The sequence below is a fragment of the Thalassophryne amazonica genome, chromosome 18, assembly GCF_902500255.1.
Source record: "Thalassophryne amazonica chromosome 18, fThaAma1.1, whole genome shotgun sequence".
NCBI lineage: Eukaryota > Metazoa > Chordata > Actinopteri > Batrachoidiformes > Batrachoididae > Thalassophryne > Thalassophryne amazonica.
Genome location: NC_047120.1, coordinates 58,224,311 through 58,241,827, shown reverse-complemented (window position 1 = coordinate 58,241,827; position 17,517 = coordinate 58,224,311). Strand labels below are relative to the sequence as shown.

Sequence of the window (17,517 nt, the reverse complement as noted above, 5' to 3'; positions counted from 1 at the left end):
TTGATGGTCAGCAGCAGGATGGTTTAAAATTATTGTTGCTTAAAATCCGCCTACTTGGCAACATTATTTGATGTCATCAACGGGAGGAACCTAGGAAACAGCAGGGAAGCAGTTTCGAGATATTTGAAACAAGCACCGTTTCAAAAAGTGTCGAGTCATTGCTGTTTTCCATGAAGCTTCGAACAGCTTTCGAGTAGAAAGACGTTGGTGTCGAACTCGTTAACAAATATGGTCGATGTTTTTCTGCACAGTGCAGCATTTTAGATTTGTACCCTTTTGCTTCAATGAATTAGAACGTTTTCAGGTAAGAGGAGACTTTTGGAGGCTTATTGTGGTTAGGTACCTTTGATAAAGTGTTTCAAACACGCATGTTGGTTTGAACAATACGCGATATTTGTGTCGTTAACAATTTGACATAATGTGGTCTTCAGACAAGTTGTGTTTGTTTTGTATTTTTTTTAAATATCTGTCTTGTTAATGTGAGTTTCACGCATTTCGAGCTAAAGCATTTAATGCTGGGATTTTTTTTTTTCACATGGACAGTGTTTTTTTTCGCATACTAAATAAAATGTTTTTACATTTTCAGTTTATATATTTTGCCATTATAATGTGAACATTGTCAAAGATTGTGCAGTCTCAATGTTTTTAATCTGTACTTGCTTTACAATTTATAGCCCCTTTGAAAACACAGATTACACATTGAAAACAACAGTACAGAATAAAAATGTCCTATTAATGTTTGTCTCCTGCACGTCCACTGTCTCCACATGAATATAAAATGTAATAATACTGTCTATTTTTATGTATAAGTTAGAAGTCCTGTACTCAAAATTTAGTTTTAAGGATAAGTTGACCTTTAAAAAAAACCTTTATTTCCAGTGTTAGTTTCCTGTTCTGTTGCAAATGTAGATCCAGTACAGATCCGCACTGGGATTTGGCATAAGTTTAGCGCTGGATGCCCTTTCTGGAGACATCTCTGAAAAATGTCAGAACCATTACTTATTTTGCGGACTAATGCATTTTATGAGATTGCTGTCTGTAATTAAAAGTAATATTATAGAAGATGTAGACACACACGTGGACAATGACAGAGAGCTGTGATTGGGAGGAACGGTCTCCCTGATCTAAACCCAAGCAGTGGTTTGTTACTGGACTTCTATGCTAGTCATGGATTGTCCATAATGAACACCATGTTCGACACTAAGGATGCTCATAAGTGTACATAGTACCAGAGCACCCTAGACCAAAGGTCTACGATAGATTTTGTGATTGTATTATTTGATCTGAGGCGCATGTTCTGGACATTCAAGTGAAGAGGGGTAGAACTGCCAAATGATCACCATCTGGTGGTGAGTTGGATCAGAGGGTGGGGTAGGACTTGGTAAGCCCAAACAGATAGTGCAGGTGAACTGGGAACATCTGGAGGAGCCCACTGTCTGAGACATCCTCAACTCACACCTCTGGTGGAGCGTTTCTGGTATCCATGTGGAGTTTGGGGGAATTGAACCAGAATGGGCAATGTTCAAAGCTTCCATTGCTGAAGCTGCAGGTCTTAGCTGAAGGTCTTAGGTGCCTCAAGGGGTGGAAACCCTCAAACACCATGGTGGACAAAGGTGGTCAGGGAAGCCGTCTGACTGAAGAAGGAGTTCTTCCGAGATATGTTATCTCAGAGGACTCCGGAGGCAGTTGCAAGGCACTGACGGGCCTGAATGGGGCAGCCTCTGCTTTGTGGTAGGGGGGATCATCATCAGTTTCCTTGGTAGAAGTCACTGAGGTAATCAAACAACTCTGTAGTGGCAAAGCCCTGTGGGTTGATGAGATCTGTCCAGAAATGCTGAAGGCTCTGGGTGTGGAGGGACTATCTTGGATAAGACATCTCTTCAACATTGCATGGAGGTCTGGGACAGTGGCAAACTATATTTAAAAAAGGGGACCAGAGAGTGTGTGCCAACTACCAAGGCATCACACTACTTGCCCTCCCTACTCCAGGGTGCTGGAAAGGAGGGTTCACCTGATAGTCAAACCTCAGATTGAAGAGGAACAATTTGGGTTCTGTCCTGGCCGTGGAACTACCGACCAGCTCTTCACTCTAACACAGATCCTGGAGGGGGCCTGGAAGTATGCTTAACCAGTCTACATGTGTTTTGTGGACTTGGAGATGGCGTATGATCAGGTACCCTGGGAGATGCTATGGGAGGTGCTGCAGGAGTATGGAGTGAGGGGGTCACTTCTCAGGGCCATCCAATCTCTGTACTCACAAAGTGAGAGCTGTGTTCAGGTGCTCGGCAGTAAATCGGACTCATATCTCGTGGAGGCTGGCTTCCGCCAGGGCTGCGCCTTGTCACCAATCGTGTTTGTGATATTCAAGGACAGGATTTGAGGTGTAGTCGGGGAGGAGGGTCTTCACTTTGGTGGGCTGAGGGTCTCTTTTTGCAGATGATATGGTCCCGTTGGCTTCATCAGCCTGTGACCTTAAGCACTCACTGGGTCAGTTCGCAGCTGAGTGTGAAGCGGCTGGGATGAGGATCAGCACCTCTAAATCTGAGGCCATGGTTCTCATCAGGAAACTGATGGATTGCCTACTCTGGGTAGGGAATGAGGTCTTGTCCCAAGTGAAGGGGTTCAAATACCTCAGGGTCTTGTTCTTGAGTGAGGGGACAATGGAACATGTGGCCGGAGAATCGTGCTGTTGTTAGTGCCAGTTTATATCAAACTCACAACTTTAGAAGTTTACTTGGTTGGTTAGTTTACCGTTGATGCCGTGCACGTATCAGGTGTGCAGCAGACCTTTTCTTGTGTATCCACACATTGACTTCATCTCTCCTGCAGATGAAGGTGATCCAGCACTCTGTGGGGACGCTGCGAACAGCTTTGGTCTCCAAATGTCACAACTTGGCTCAACTTTATAGTAAGTACACACAAGAAGAAAGACTTCTTCTAGAGGAAGGACTCCACCCTGGACAGCCTGGTGCCATTTTCCAACCCATCACAGTGCACTCGGACTCAGACTGGATCCCCGCTCACCCTGAGGCTCCTCAAGACTTCGAGAGCTTCTACAAAGACCCTTACCGCAAGACTCCCAGTGCAAGCCACAACACCATTTACATTCAAACCATAGGTGAGGAGGCTTATGTCAAGGAATGACGACATCACTGACACTGGATATAAAACTCTTAATCTTGTCTCTTGGCAGGTTCTTTTGAGGAAGTGGGCAGCCTGACAGATCAGTGTGTGGAGTGGCTCAGAGAATATTGTGAGGCTTTCTTCTACGGGCTTGCTGTTAAGTTGTTACCGGCGGTTACTGTGGCGGAAACAGGATGCACTTTTAGGGTTAACACAAACTCGCACAATCTTCAGATTCTCACTGGTAAGTTCTTCACAGAATCTGGGTTGACTTATTCTGTAGAACTATGGAGGTTAGGCGATTTCTCTGTGGAAATACCCGACTGTGGTGAGTAAAATATCGACGTTTCAAATCAAAACGTCTATAATGATACATTGTTGTTGTTGTTTAACTCAAATTTAGGAGACCTATTGCTGTTTTTGAGGAACAGGAAGCCAGAAGATGCTTTTTGCATTGTTGGAATCACAATGATTGACCTCTACCCAAAAGACTCGTGGAACTTCGTCTTTGGAGAGGCTTCGCTCAATATGGGTGAGCATCTCCGCAATAAAATTATTAATGAAATGACTTTTTTTTTAAAGCAACCTTGGTCATATTAAACAGTTTGGAGCAGTCAAGCTTCTGACTGATGCTCTCAATTTTGACAGTCGTGTTGTAGGTGAGAAATCAAATTTTCAAAAAATTGCTGATGATATTTATTCGTAACCATACTTGAAACATCAACCAGTTCTTTGAAATAGCCATTCTAAGTTTCCCCAGTTATAAAGTATTGACACAAAATTTGACTGTTATTTAATGGATTTACTTCCTGAATGCATTTTTAAAACAAGCATTTATCTCAAATAAAGGTGTTGTCACAGTAGAACTCTCAAAGGCTCGATTGTTAATAGTTCTTTAATATTGATATTATCCTTTAATCATGCATACGTTGAGCTCTGATGATGTATTGTGGATGATGCGCCACTAGATGGTGATAAAATGAAAGCATTGTGGCACTTTTTGTTTTTGATGCACACAGGAATGGGTGTTTTCAGCTTTGCCAGGTATGATGATAAGTTCTACAGCAGAACTTATGCCGGGAGGTTGAAGAAACGGCTGCAGCCAAAGCCGGGGGACTATTCTGTGTTTGACGGCTATTATACTCCCCCCATCACCAGCAATTTGCTGCTTCGTTCCTGCAAGGTCACTCACAAACAGTCAGTTATTGCATTATAAACCTTTGATTGCCTTTAAGCACAAAATATCGGCTCCTCCACTTTTGTTAATATGGCTGATTAAAACACTTCAACCAAATTTAAACTTTCGTTTCCAGACTATGACCCATGAGATCGGCCATATGTTTGGGATTAAGCATTGCCAGTGGTTGAGCTGTGTCATGCAGGGGTCGAACCACTTGGATGAGTCCGATCGACGCCCCCTGAATTTATGTCCCATCTGCCTTCGGAAGCTACAGCTTTCAGTCAGCTTCAAACTAGCGGACAGGTACAAGGTAAACAACCTAATTCAGCCAGCGAGGGATCTTCATGTCAGTTATCTTGGATTCTAAGTTTGCTGGTTTGAACCTTTTGTAGTTGCATTTATGTCAAGCATGGCTGGGACCCTGTCACCCCTTGGTTGACATTAGCTACAAGAAGGAGAGGCGAAATGTCCAGCTGCTATAATAAAGCTCATGCTTAAACTGTAAAACCTCAATTTCTTTGTCATAATGGTTTGATAGCGAAATGTTACAAATCTGGGTTACCAATTTGTGGGCCACTACTGCAGAGCAGAGGAGAGGATTGGCCACAATCGTATATGCTGTCACTGGGTTAATGTCACGTATGTTGTAATACTAGAACTTGAATGCGTGCCATCTAGTCAGTTATCTGTCCAGACAAGCGTGAAATCTTTCTTACTGTGGTCTGTCATAATCAAATCTAGGGATGTCCAGATCAGAATTGGTCCAATAAAGATTTTTTTTTTGACCGATTTTGTTGGATCAACATTGCATGTCGTGAGCTTGCAGATTGACAGTAGTACAAAGGAATGCACGTCCAATGTGAGTTTGCATCAAGACAAATATGATAAAGATGTTCCACCACCAATTAGCCTGGATGTTCAGACAGCTCTATTCTTACATCTACTGCAGGAAAATCAGGATATATCAGGAAAAAATAGACCTAGAATGCATTGTGCCATCAACACTGGGATTTTTTTGGAGTCAGCTGAACTTTCATGAAGGGAATACTTTTTGAGCACCTGGCAACTATTGTTTATTTCTGTGTGTCCATGAGAAAGTGATGAGAAACTGTAGTTACACCACTAGAACAAGCTTCTTAGGTATAAAAATTAAAACTACCTTTCCATAAGCCAGTTGGCCTCAGGGCCAAGGTAAGACTTACTTTTGACAAGTCACATTTGGGTTTTCTGTTCTTCATCTGACCTTTGTTTGTATTTATCAGGCTTTACTGCACTGGATGGACGAGCGTGGATCATCTGGTCCAGAGGAAGCTTCCAAACCCGTTCAGACCTTCCGTCCAGCAAGACTTTGGCTCTGCAGATGCCTTGACATATTGGAAAAAAGATGAACCCAGAGGACATATGATCCAGTTGGTTAAAAATGGCCAGCCGTTATTACCTCCAACAGCCTGCAGAGGGTGATTAAACTAGAGTTTGTGGGCCTTTGTGCAGCTTCTGTGATGTCATAAAGCTGGTTTTGAAATCCCAAGAATTTTTGTGAGGGCCTTGCAGACCGAAGAATTATCCATCCACCGACTTTTGTGACTATATTTTGATGTGTGCATAGTACACATACAAATGTTTATTGCTTTATTGAAGTTAACAAAAAATAAATTTAGGGAAGCCATCTTTTAACTGGCACAGTACTACAAGACTTGTTAAAGTATGTCGCTTTGTGTAGAGCAGTGGAGGGCACAGCAAGATGAAAAGTTAGCTTTGATAACTGCTACTATGTTAACCAATAAGCGAACTGTGATAAGCTAAACTGGTAACAATTTCTAACTTTTATATGACTTTAGCTTAGAGTTTTTGTTTTTTTGCTCTAAAGTGCAGAAAAACAGAACACCTACTGTAAAATTTTAATATGTTGAAGTGTAAATATGGAGGTTCCTAAAAAAGGTTTAGCATGCCAAGATCAAAGGGTGATTAATGTAATAGACGTACGCCAGCGTGTGCTGGCATTTTTAATACAGTCGGCATACGCAGGCTAAATCGTCAAGGTGTGACAGGGCATGTGAACAAATTTAATTAATCTGTAGTTTTCATTCAGGTTTTTTTCACAGTATAGAAAGTATTACATGAGTAAGAAACATCAACAAAAAAGTACACATGGAAAATAATTTTAATTTAGTTGAAGCATTTGATCTGGCTTGTCGTGTTCCATCTCAAGATGGAACACGACAATGTGTCAGTTTTGCTTTTCTCATTAGCGGATAAGCTCCAACAGGAAGAAAAGTATGATTTTTTTCACGTTAACAAATTTATTTGACCCGTAAAACATTTGAAAACATGTTAACTGACTATGGAGCTAAATCAAGGCCAAAGGTTTTGTAATCTGAAAATAAAAAAGATTGAAAAAATAAATTTTGAAACTGAAAATTAAAATTTTGCAATCTGAAAAAAAAAGATTGAAAAAGTATTATCAAAATAAAAATAAGTGTAAGATATATATTTTTCAGTTTAAATAAATTTTTGATTCAGCTCTAATTTTTTTGATCAAATTTATTTTCATTTTTTTTTTTTTTTTTTTTTTTTTTTTTGCCTTCAGATCTTTTTTTCACTTTCAGATCTTATTTTTTCAGTTTCAAACTTTTGGCCCCGTTCTGGCGTGGGCGTGGCTTCGATTGAGAGGGCCGTGGAATTGTGAGTGACAGCAGAGCAATCAGTCCTCACATGATGTTGCTTTCAGGAAACGTGGGTACTTTGATAGATAATGACTCTGCTCCCATCTCCGTCGTTTATTTACGACGCGGCTGGCTTGTGAAAGAAAATGGAGAGAATGAAAGCTTATTACGAGGCTTTAAACCCTCGAGATAAAGCTGTTTATTGTGATCTATGTGTAGCAGTTGGTTCAGTGGATCCGTATGTTGTACCGGAGAGTGAATTTAATGACAATGTAACAAAGTTGACCGCCGGTAAATCCAAATCCAAAGCCGCCCGGAAGAGCACTCCGGCTGCTGGCGGTGTTTAGAAGCCACACCGTTACAGGCCTGGCACCGTGGCGCTGAGAGAGATCCACCGCTACCAGAAATCCACCGAGCTGCTGATCCACAAGCTGCCGACCAGGTCAGCCTCGCCGGCCTCCTGCAGAGCATCACAGCGGAGCTCTGAAAGCGGAGGTCGGTCTTGAAGTCCTGAGCGATTTCTCTCACCGGGTGCTAGAAGGGCAGCTTGTGGATCAGCAGCTTGGTGGATTTCTGGTAGCGGCGGAGTGCCACACTGTGCATGGCCTGTAACGGCGAGGCTCCTTCACACCGCTGGTAGCCGGAGCAAGGCCGGCATCAGAAAAAAATATTAAGGGGCGATGAGTTTATCACAGGGGGCGGGGTCCCCCCCCCCCCCCAAAAAAAGTGCGCACCAGCGGGGACGTGCCTCTTAGCGTGCGTAATGAATTTTGTGCGCTTCTGGAAAGCTCATGTATTTAGGCTACACCGTTGTAAGAGACTGACTAAGAGTAAAGAGTGATGACAGTATTTTTTTTAATTATTATTTGAACGTATAGACCCTCGGTCAAGTGATCTCCTGCATACCACAAAACCAAACCAACAACTGATCTGAGAAACAACACGAGACAGTAGATTAACCCCACATACAACCCTCCATCACAAGCGCAAACACAGCACAATTGGGCATGTGCGCCGCTCCATGGCACAGAGCCCAACTACGCATGCAGTCACAAAGTTCTTCTGAAAAACTGGAGCGATCTGAATTCGGTTGGATGAATATGGGTGTGTGTGTGGAGACAATTCACCTCGTTCACAACGTGACAGAACTTAACGATGCGCTGTTACGTGCAATAGCGCGCAACAACACTTGACCATGCGTAATGGTTCCTAATAATTCACCAGCAACATGTGCCATTAATCGTAACGTGTGGTAACAGGTTGCAGCAGTTCCTGACGCCTCTGCCACGAATAATCACATTCATGATCAGCGGCCAAGAATGTGTACTTCGTGGCATTCATGACTTGTCGTCATGTGTAAACGCAGCATTAACACCCTCCCCAAGTGAGTCGTGCTGCATGATCTGCCTTTTGCTTGGTGGACTTGACGAATCCCAGGAACTCCAGCTCTGACAATGCTTGAATAAATCGAGCTTTAGTTTGTCCACCTTGCCATAATTGCTGGAGTCAGGATCCTTGCCCTCTGCCGCACTGACAAGCGCATCCCAGTTTCAGTCAGGTTTTAGAATTCATCATAGTACAGAAACAGCATTAGTGAAGGTTACAAATGATCTTCTTATGGCCTCAGACAGTGGACTCATCTCTGTGCTTGTCCTGTTAGACCCCAGTGCTTTTGATACTGTTGACCATAAAATGTTATTACAGAGATTAGAGCATGCCATAGGTATTAAAGGCACTGCGGTGGTTTGAATCATATTTATCTAATAGATTACAATTTGTTCATGTAAATGGGGAGTCTTCTTCATAGACTAAGGTTAATTATGGAGTTCCACAAGGTTCTGTGCTAGGACCAATTTTATTCACTTTATACATGTTTCCCTTAGGCAGTATTATTAGAAAGCATTGCTTAAATTTTCATTGTTACGCAGATGATACCCAGCTTTATCTATCCATGAAGCCAGAGGACACACACCAATTAGCTAAACTGCAGGATTGTCTTACAGACATAAAGACATGGATGACCTCTAATTTCCTGCTTTTAAATTCAGATAAAACTGAAGTTATTGTACTTGGCCCCACAAATCTTAGAAACATGGTGTCTAACCAGATCCTTACTCTGGATGGCATTACCCTGACCTCCAGTAATACTGTGAGAAATCTTTGAGTCATTTTTGATCAGGATATGTCATTCAATGCACATATTAAGCAAATATGTAGGACTGCTTTTTTGCATTTGCGCAATATCTCGCATTTATTTCCTCTAGGCTGGACTATTGTAATTCATTATCATCAGGTTGTCCTAAAAGTTCCCTGAAAAGCCTTCAGTTAATTCAAAATGCTGCAGCTAGAGTACTGACGGGGACTAGAAGGAGAGAGCATATTTCATCCATATTGGCCTCTCTTCATTGGCTTCCTGTTAATTCTAGAATAGAATTTAAAATTTGTCTTCTTACTTATAAGGTTTTGAATAATCAGGTCCCATCTTATCTTAGGGACCTCATCTCCCCAATAGAGCGCTTCGCTCTCAGACTGCAGGCTTACTTGTAGTTCCTAGGGTTTGTAAGAGTAGAATGGGAGGCAGAGCCTTCAGCTTTCAGGCTCCTCTCCTGTGGAACCAGCTCCCAATTCGGATTGGGGAGACAGACACCCTCTCTACTTTTAAGATTAGGCTTAAAACCTTCCGTTTTGCTAAAGCTTATAGTTAGGGCTGGATCAGCTGACCCTGAACCATCCCTTAGTTTTGCTGCTATAGACTTAGACTGCTGGGGGGTTCCCATGATGCACTGAGTTTCTTTCTCTTTTTGCTCTGTATGCTCCACTCTGCATTTAATCATTAGTGATTGATCTCTGCTCCCCTCCACAGCATGTCTTTTTTGTGATTCTCTCCCCTCAGCTCCAACCGGTCCCAGCAGAAGACTGCCCCTCCCTGAGCCTGGTTCTGCTGGAGGTTTCTTCCTGTTAAAAGGGAGTTTTTCCTTCCCACTGTCACCAAGTGCTTGCTCACAGGGGGTGATTTTGACCGTTGGGTTTTTTCTGTAATTATTGTATGGCTTTTGCCTTACAATAATTAAGCCTTAAAGCGCCTTAGGGCAACTGTTTGTTGTGATGTGGCGCTATATAAATAAAATTGATTTAATTTATTTTGAACCCTCAACCTATCAAATCACTTGAACACAGACATGCCATATCCGTTTGTTTTAAAATTAATTACTTTATTTAATTAATTTGGTTTATTTGTTAAATACGTGATAATATTGAATAACTAATATTTTGCTATATTTTCCAGTATTTCTTTTTCTTTATTTTTATTTTTTGATAACGCTCACATCCGAGGGGGCGGGGTTGATGACGTGAGGGGCGTCGCCCCTAAACGCCCCCTCGTGGCACCTTTTGTGAGCCGGATTGCTCTTCCGGGTGGCTTTGGATTTACCGGCGGTCTGCTTGGTTGTGTCCATATTAAAGCTTCCTTCAGATCTGCTGAGCCAGGTCTCTCTCTGTGTGTCACTTAGAAAGCTCGTAACACTCCACTGCAGCCTGTAAAATGAGCGACCTGTCTCATTTTCATGCGGCGATGCTGCGCTGCATTCATGGTCTTGGGTGGATTTGGGACACATCGGTTTTTTTAGGTATAGGTGTTAAACTTGACAATCTTGTATATTTTCCAGTTTTTAAACATAAAAAATGACCAAGAGTGGTCTAGAATTACTTGTAATAGACATCTTTAGCATCACTTTATTTACAGGTATCAAGACAATACAGTGGAAAGTGTTAAGTCATTATCAAAGTACCCACATTTCCTGAAAGCAACATCATGTGAGGACTGATTGCTCTCCTGTCACTCACAATGCCACGCCAGAACGGGGCCAAAAGTTTGAAACTGAAAAAATAAGATCTGAAGGTGAAAAAAAGAAATACGAATGAAAATAAATTATTTGATCAAAAAAATTAGAGCTGACTCAAAAATGTATTTAAACTGAAAAATATATATCTTACACTTACTTTTATTTTGATAATACTTTTTAAATGATTATAAAATTCAAGAACAAACATTGAATTTTCAGTTTCAAAATTTATTTTTTCAATCTTTTTTTAATTTTCAGATTACAAAACTTTTGGCCTTGATTTAGCTCCATAAGTAACTAGCAGAATTACATTTAGTGGAACCTAATTGCTCCGCTAGTAGTTTTCAAAATTAGCTGAAACGCTAATCCAGTACCAAAGGTTAGCATTACTAGTTAGCTGAAACTGTGCGTACCACTGATGTAGAAGTTTATAAGAAAATACGAGGGCTGTCAATAAAGTAACGGTCCTTTTTATTTTTTTCAAAAACTATATGGATTTCATTCATATGTTTTTACGTCAGACATGCTTGAACCCTCGTGCGCATGCGTGAGTTTTTCCACGCCTGTCGGTGACGTCATTCGCCTGTGAGCACTCCTTGTGGGAGGAGTCGTCCAGCCCCTCGTCGGAATTCCTTTGTCTGAGAAGTTGCTGGTTGTTTGATCAAAATTTTTTCTAAACCTGTGAGACACATCGAAGTGGACACGGTTCGAAAAATTAAGCTGGTTTCAGTGAAAATTTTAACGGCTGATGAGAGATTTTGAGGTGATTCTGTCGCTTTAAGGACTTCCCACGGTGCGAGACATCGCTCAGCGCTCTCAGGCGCCGTCGTCAGCCTGTTCAAGCTGAAAACCTCCACATTTCAGGCTCTATTGATCCAGGACGTCGTGAGAGAACAGAAAAGTTTCAGAAGAAGTCGGTTTCAGCATTTTATCCGGATATTCCACTGTTAAAGGAGATTTTTTTTAATGAAAGACGTGCGGACGGATCCGCGCGTCGGGACGCAGCCGACGCGGTGCGGCGGCACAGGAAAAACACCTCCGTGTTGATAACCATTTGTAAAATCCAGGCGGCTTTTGATGGCTTTCAGTGGAGTGAGTATATGAGAAATTGTTTAACAGGCAGGACATGTTCCAACTTGTCCTTAACAGAGGTGTTTTTCCTGTGGCGGAGCGTCGCGGCGGCTGCGTCCCGACACGCAGACCTGTCCGCACGTCTTTCATTAAAAAAATCTCCTTTAACAGTGGAATATCCGGATAAAATGCTGAAACCGACTTCTTCTGAAACTTCTCTGTTCTCTCATGACGTCCTGGATCAATAGAACCTGAAATGTGGAGGTTTTCAGCTTGAAACAGGCTGACGACGGCGGCTGAGAGCGCTGAGCGACGTCTCGCACCGTGGGAAGTCCTTAAAGCGACAGAATCACCTCAAAATCTCTCATCAGCCGTTAAAATTTTCACTGAAAACCAGCTTAATTTTTCGAACCGTGTCCACTTCGATGTGTCTCACAGGTTTAGAAAAAATCAAACAAAGCGCCAGTCTCTCAGCAACTTCTCAGACAAAGGAATTCCGACGAGGGGCTGGACGACTCCTCCCACAAGGAGTGTTCACAGGCGAATGACATCAGCGACAGGCGTGGAAAAACTCACGCATGCGCACGAGGGTTCAAGCATGTCTGACGTAAAAACATATGAATGAAATCCATATAGTTCTTGAAAAAAATAAAAAGGACCGTTACTTTATTGACAGCCCTCGTAAACCAAGAGACCCAGGCTGATTAAAATCACTGACTTTATTGTGATTGAACACATTTTCATTGCAAAAATATTCACATTTTATAGCGCACATATGAAAGACTGCATCATGTTTACAGCTTTATTAAAAAATAAATATTTTAAATCACAGACATTATCTCCTGAGCTTTACTGACAGTATTTTATGCCACTCTGTGCAAGTTAATATACATTCTTTCTCAATTTTCGAGGCAGTTGACTTCAGCCTTGAATTTCCTCTATTATCTAAAATTAAAAAGCATCCCTAACAAGGTTTCCGACACCATGTTTGATAAAAACAGTCATGTTAATTGCACAAACACTGTTAGCAACCAGAAGCTAGCGGGCTAATTAGTTGTACAAGGCACAAGCAATTCAAGTAAACTGCTTGTTGTCACTATTGAACAGACAATCATTAGTTAGGTGAATGTGCAATGTAATTACATATCTGAAGGCTGTGCACATTATTTATAATTCGAGCACTGTGTTAGCAAGCAGAAGCTAATGGGCTAATCGTTGTTACTATATGAGGCACAAACTGCTTCTTGTTACCACTGAACACATGATCATAATTTAGGTCAACATTCAGTGTAGTTAAATATCTCAAAGCTCTGCACATTATTTATAACAAACAATGTGTTTGTAAGCAAATGCTAAAAGGCTAATTAATAGTATTGTACAAGATACAAACAAGGCGAGTAAACTGTTTCCTGATGCCACTGAACTCATGACCATAGTTGAGGTAAACGTGCAATGTAATTAAAGGACATGTCACACTGAAATCACAACAATTAAGATTTAGGCTGTTAGTAACCATCCAATGATCCACTGGAATTACTTTGTGTACTTCCGTGACCAGTTTCATAGTATATCGCATTCGCAACAAACAGATACGGAGATTTCCGAAAACAAAGTACTAGTGAGTACTCGTGTTTACAACAGCGTCCCAGTGTGCACTTGAATGGAAGTGTACACAAGTATGATGTTGTGTTATGATGACTCGTTTTAAGTGATAACTGTTCATTTTGATAGTCACAGTAAAAGCAGCAGCCCTGAGAAGATTTAGTGCACCTGCGTCCATTAGTCATAAACGCAGCCTGTTCAAATCAAAACAAATGCTTAGAAGTGTTGTATGTAACTGTGAAAATAGACACGTGTGTATCTGTGTCACGTTGCCTGTGAAAAACAATGTCACAGAGACATTACACATCCATGTACAAAGCAGCAATAAAAACAGCTGACATGCGGGTTGACGGCTGCTGCACTGATTTAACCAGCATCTCAGCTATTAATTGCCACTTTGTACATGGACCTGAAATATCACAGATCTGATCAAATCTGTAATAGTTCACGTCCATGTACAAAGCTGCAATTAACAGCTGAGCTGCACATTAAAACAGCCTGCTGCGCACACACATCCAGATCCAAATTCCCACAGTAAAATAAAAACTGAATTTCATTGAATGCTCCACTGAAAGGAACACAAAGTAAAAGATGAAAAAGCGAACATGCCACATCAAAGAAACCCCCACACACCTGTCACAATCGCCAGCCAAGGGATTAAAGGTCCACTAGTCCTCACACAGATGGACAGCCAGAGAACATCTTCAAGTTCCACTAGTCCTCAGGTACAGATGGCCGGCCAGCGAATAATGTCCAGGTCCACTTGTCCTTAGGGTCTGATTGCACACGCATGCATAATGTCTGATCGCACCTCTGCCTTCAGCTCAACTTCTGTCACAATTGTGGCACTTTAGATAGAGAGTCCATTATCTCCTGAAAATAGATTCGTCTGAGTTTCTCCAATATGAGACATACATCTGCATGTCCAGGCAGTCTGCAAAAACAGCATGGTGGAGACAGTCCGCATCCATCATGTTCACAGCAGCAGTAAACCAGCATCCTGTGACAATTAGGTTTCAAAATCTGACAGACTCTGAAAAAGTTAAGAGTTTTGGGGTGAAGTGCATCATATCCTCTGTAAATCCGAGCCATCACTTTCAAAGAAGAGCTCAGCTTTGTTATTGGACATAACCGCATTATTTCCGCTCTGTCGGCCATCGGGATGTTTCTGTTTAGCTAATATGTACATCACATGCCGAGAATTGCAGAGTGAGACATTTTCTGGAAATGCACCTGTTACCTCGCTCAGGGAGAGCAATAAAAAAATTATGAGCGCATGTGCGCGGAGAGACTTACAATCATGAAAACTTTGATGTTGTGTTGCTAACTAGGATGCTAAAAATATGTGACATGTCCTTTAAGCATTTATTTATTTAGAATGCAAATACTGTTTGTCAGTAGAAGCTAACAGGCTTATTAGTGTTATTGTACAACTTGAGTAAACTACCTCTTGTCACCACTGAACAGACTATCATAGGTGAGGTAAACATGTGATGTAATAAAACATTTCAAAACTTTTTGTAAAGTAGTTGTAAAATAGCCTTAGCTTAGCCTAGCTGACCTAGCTAGTCTCATTTTCTAAAAGTCTGAACAAGTCTTTTCTCAAGTAGTATGAAGGTTATATTCTTTTTATTCCAGTGTGGTGTTTCAGTTTGAGAACATAATTAATTTCACTTGTTCACTCAAGCAAAGGCGGCAGATAACTGTTTTGTCATTCAGAGCAACTGCTTCTTGTTTTATGGTGGTTGGCATTCAACTTAATGATGTACTATCACCACCTTTTGCTCCAGAGTGTGAATCACAGTACTTCATTCAGTATACAGGAGCAGCTTGCCATGTGTGGACTGTGGCATGATGGGGCCAAAGAAAACAATGCTGTATTTTTTTCATATACAAAGTTGTTTTGGAATATGTCACAGGACCTCCACACTAGTAAAAAGAAAAGATGACAGTCCAGAAAATACAGTGCATAGTTTCTGATATCAACAGCAGCAGTTGTAGAAAAACATTGTGATGTGATGTGTGGTATATTTAGGGCTTTATCTTGACAGAATACACAGAACTTGTGTAAATGCTTTTGGGGGATGTGACCACCTTCACACTGCTATTTGCAGGGGGCCCATCATCGTAAAGCAGGGTGTTGTGCACCATCAAGGGGCTGGGTTATGTTTACACATTCTTCATGGGTGTGTTGTGGGCATTCCTTAAATTTGGGAAGGGTTCACTAGTCCGAAGGTTCAGTAGTCTGTGTATGTATTTACTCCAAATTAAGCCAAACGTGGCGTTTCACAGTCACCCCTGAAGGTTGGATAATTGCCATTTCAATTAAATGCCAAAGTCCTAATTACAGAATATTGTGTATAGGACATTTACGTTGTACAGTGCATCTTTATAACCAGTGAAGTTAAAAACAAAGTGACTTTTTTTTTTTTTTAAGTAACATTCGCTCTCACATTACAGATGAAAAACGGCTTTTTAGTTGACATGAAAAGCACATAGAAGTATACAGCTAGTAGCGCAGCCTACTGAAACTTGGCATCAAAATATAAAAAAGATTATGAACTGAGTGAGAGGTCTGTACTGTGAAATATCAGACCGAGGTGTTGACAGTATGGACAGAGCGTAAGCGAGGTCCGTGCAAAAAAACACTGATGTCTGACATGCCTGTACAGACTGAGCAAGCAAGGTTAATCATTCATTTATTATAAACACGCAAATTTACAGTCTCGCCTGAATACGCTGCTGATGTTGAGCTTGTTTGCTTTCTTCACTGCCGTGAAGAACTTGCTAACAGATGGTCCGGTCATTAGCTGGTAAGCTTTCAATCTGTTTTTTTTTCCAAAGCAGTTTAGATATTTATGGAGTACGTTCATGTTTGACTTGGTTTTTCTAGCCGTGTTTTTAGCTTCCTGGTTTGTAACAAAAATACGCATTGTGGACAAATTGTTATGCTAACCGGTTCAATATAGGAAAATATCGGCCAGTCAGAGTGCACGTAGCGTCACAGCCATATAATAAATTCATTTATTGACTTGAACCTTTGGACTAGTGGGATGTTCCCTTTAAATTATCACTGCAAAATTGTACATCATCTGCATCAAAATCAGCATCTGCATTTAAATCAGAGTGTGTTACCTTCTGGTTAATTGTTATTGAGAGGAAATACTGGTAAGTGACAGGTTTCCTGGTGACTCGATTTTACACACAGCAGGCAAACATACCATAAAATACTGGAATTCTACAGTATGGTATGTATGAAGATTGCTGACTGACAACGCTGCAGCTGTTTCAGCCTTTGGGTTGGACTTCACATCCAGATTCCTGAATGAATAGAGGTACTGGGATCTACAGTAAATGTTGTACAGTACAGTAAATGGCCCTAAATGTTGACAGTGCAGCTGGCATTAGTCATTTCTCTCCTCTCCATTCATCTTAAGCGGTACAACTGGACCCTTCAAAAAACGTAAGTTTTCCCCAACATTCAAGCAAACTGCGTGACTTCTTGGCCGTTTGCTGTGGTCTCCTCAGAGTTGTGGTTTGGCAAATCCCATGGACTGGCACTTCTGTTTTCTGGATCACGCACTCCGGTCTGTTCTGCAGAATACGTCTTCTCATCAGAAGTGTCTTCAGGTTTTTTTGAGTTCCTCCTCTTACAGATTAATCCTGTTTTAGTAGGTTTTACCAAACTCAGAAACACAGCACTCAGAGCCATGCCAGCTGCACAGGAATAGAAGGCCGATCCATAGTTCTGAGTCACATCCACCAGCACACCTGGAGGTAGACAACATTTTAAAATAGTTTTATGCACTTTAACGTACAGAAATGTGTAGAATAACCTGTGTGTGTGTATGTTGGGGGGGCTTAAACATGATTCCATGTGGAGTAAATTTTGTTGAGGAACATAACCTCTGCCAAAACTACATTTTCCCCACTCGCAATATCATTAAAGCTACAGTGTGTACAATTTACTGTCATCTATTGGTGAAGTTGCAGAATACATTATGTCACTTTTGTTTTTGCAAAATGTTATTTGGGG

General features: G+C 41.3%; 2 protein-coding genes across 3 annotated transcripts in view; one reads left to right on the top strand and one right to left on the bottom strand.

Annotated features, from left to right (window-relative positions):
• Positions 1 to 169: 169 nt before the first annotated feature.
• LOC117531514 (archaemetzincin-2) lies at positions 170 to 5,988 on the top strand. The gene is made up of 7 exons (XM_034194627.1): positions 170 to 304; positions 2,830 to 3,118; positions 3,194 to 3,367; positions 3,527 to 3,655; positions 4,143 to 4,306; positions 4,437 to 4,613; positions 5,566 to 5,988. The coding sequence occupies exons 1-7, from the start codon at positions 236 to 238 to the stop codon at positions 5,689 to 5,691; spliced, it is 1,128 nt and encodes a 375-aa protein (XP_034050518.1). The 5' UTR covers positions 170 to 235; the 3' UTR covers positions 5,692 to 5,988.
• Positions 5,989 to 12,581: 6,593 nt separating this feature from the next.
• The window catches only part of LOC117530739 (monocarboxylate transporter 7-like), a 55,273-nt gene continuing 50,337 nt past the window's right edge, over positions 12,582 to 17,517 (bottom strand). For both annotated transcript variants that reach the window (XM_034193648.1, XM_034193647.1), the window contains one exon: positions 12,582 to 17,252. In XM_034193648.1, coding sequence (XP_034049539.1) covers positions 16,963 to 17,252 — 290 coding nt within the window. In that variant the 3' untranslated portion in view covers positions 12,582 to 16,962. The remainder of the gene's footprint in view (positions 17,253 to 17,517) is intronic.

What these genes read in the sequence shown, in the direction of transcription:
- LOC117531514 (XM_034194627.1), top strand. Translation starts at nt 236, where the DNA reads ATGTTTTTCTGCACAGTGCAGCATTTTAGATTTGTACCCTTTTGCTTC. An exon ending in CATTTACATTCAAACCATAG is followed by an intron (nt 3,119 to 3,193) that starts GTGAGGAGGCTT and finishes GTCTCTTGGCAG; the next exon opens with GTTCTTTTGAGGAAGTGGGC. An exon ending in TGCTGCTTCGTTCCTGCAAG is followed by an intron (nt 4,307 to 4,436) that starts GTCACTCACAAA and finishes TTTCGTTTCCAG; the next exon opens with ACTATGACCCATGAGATCGG.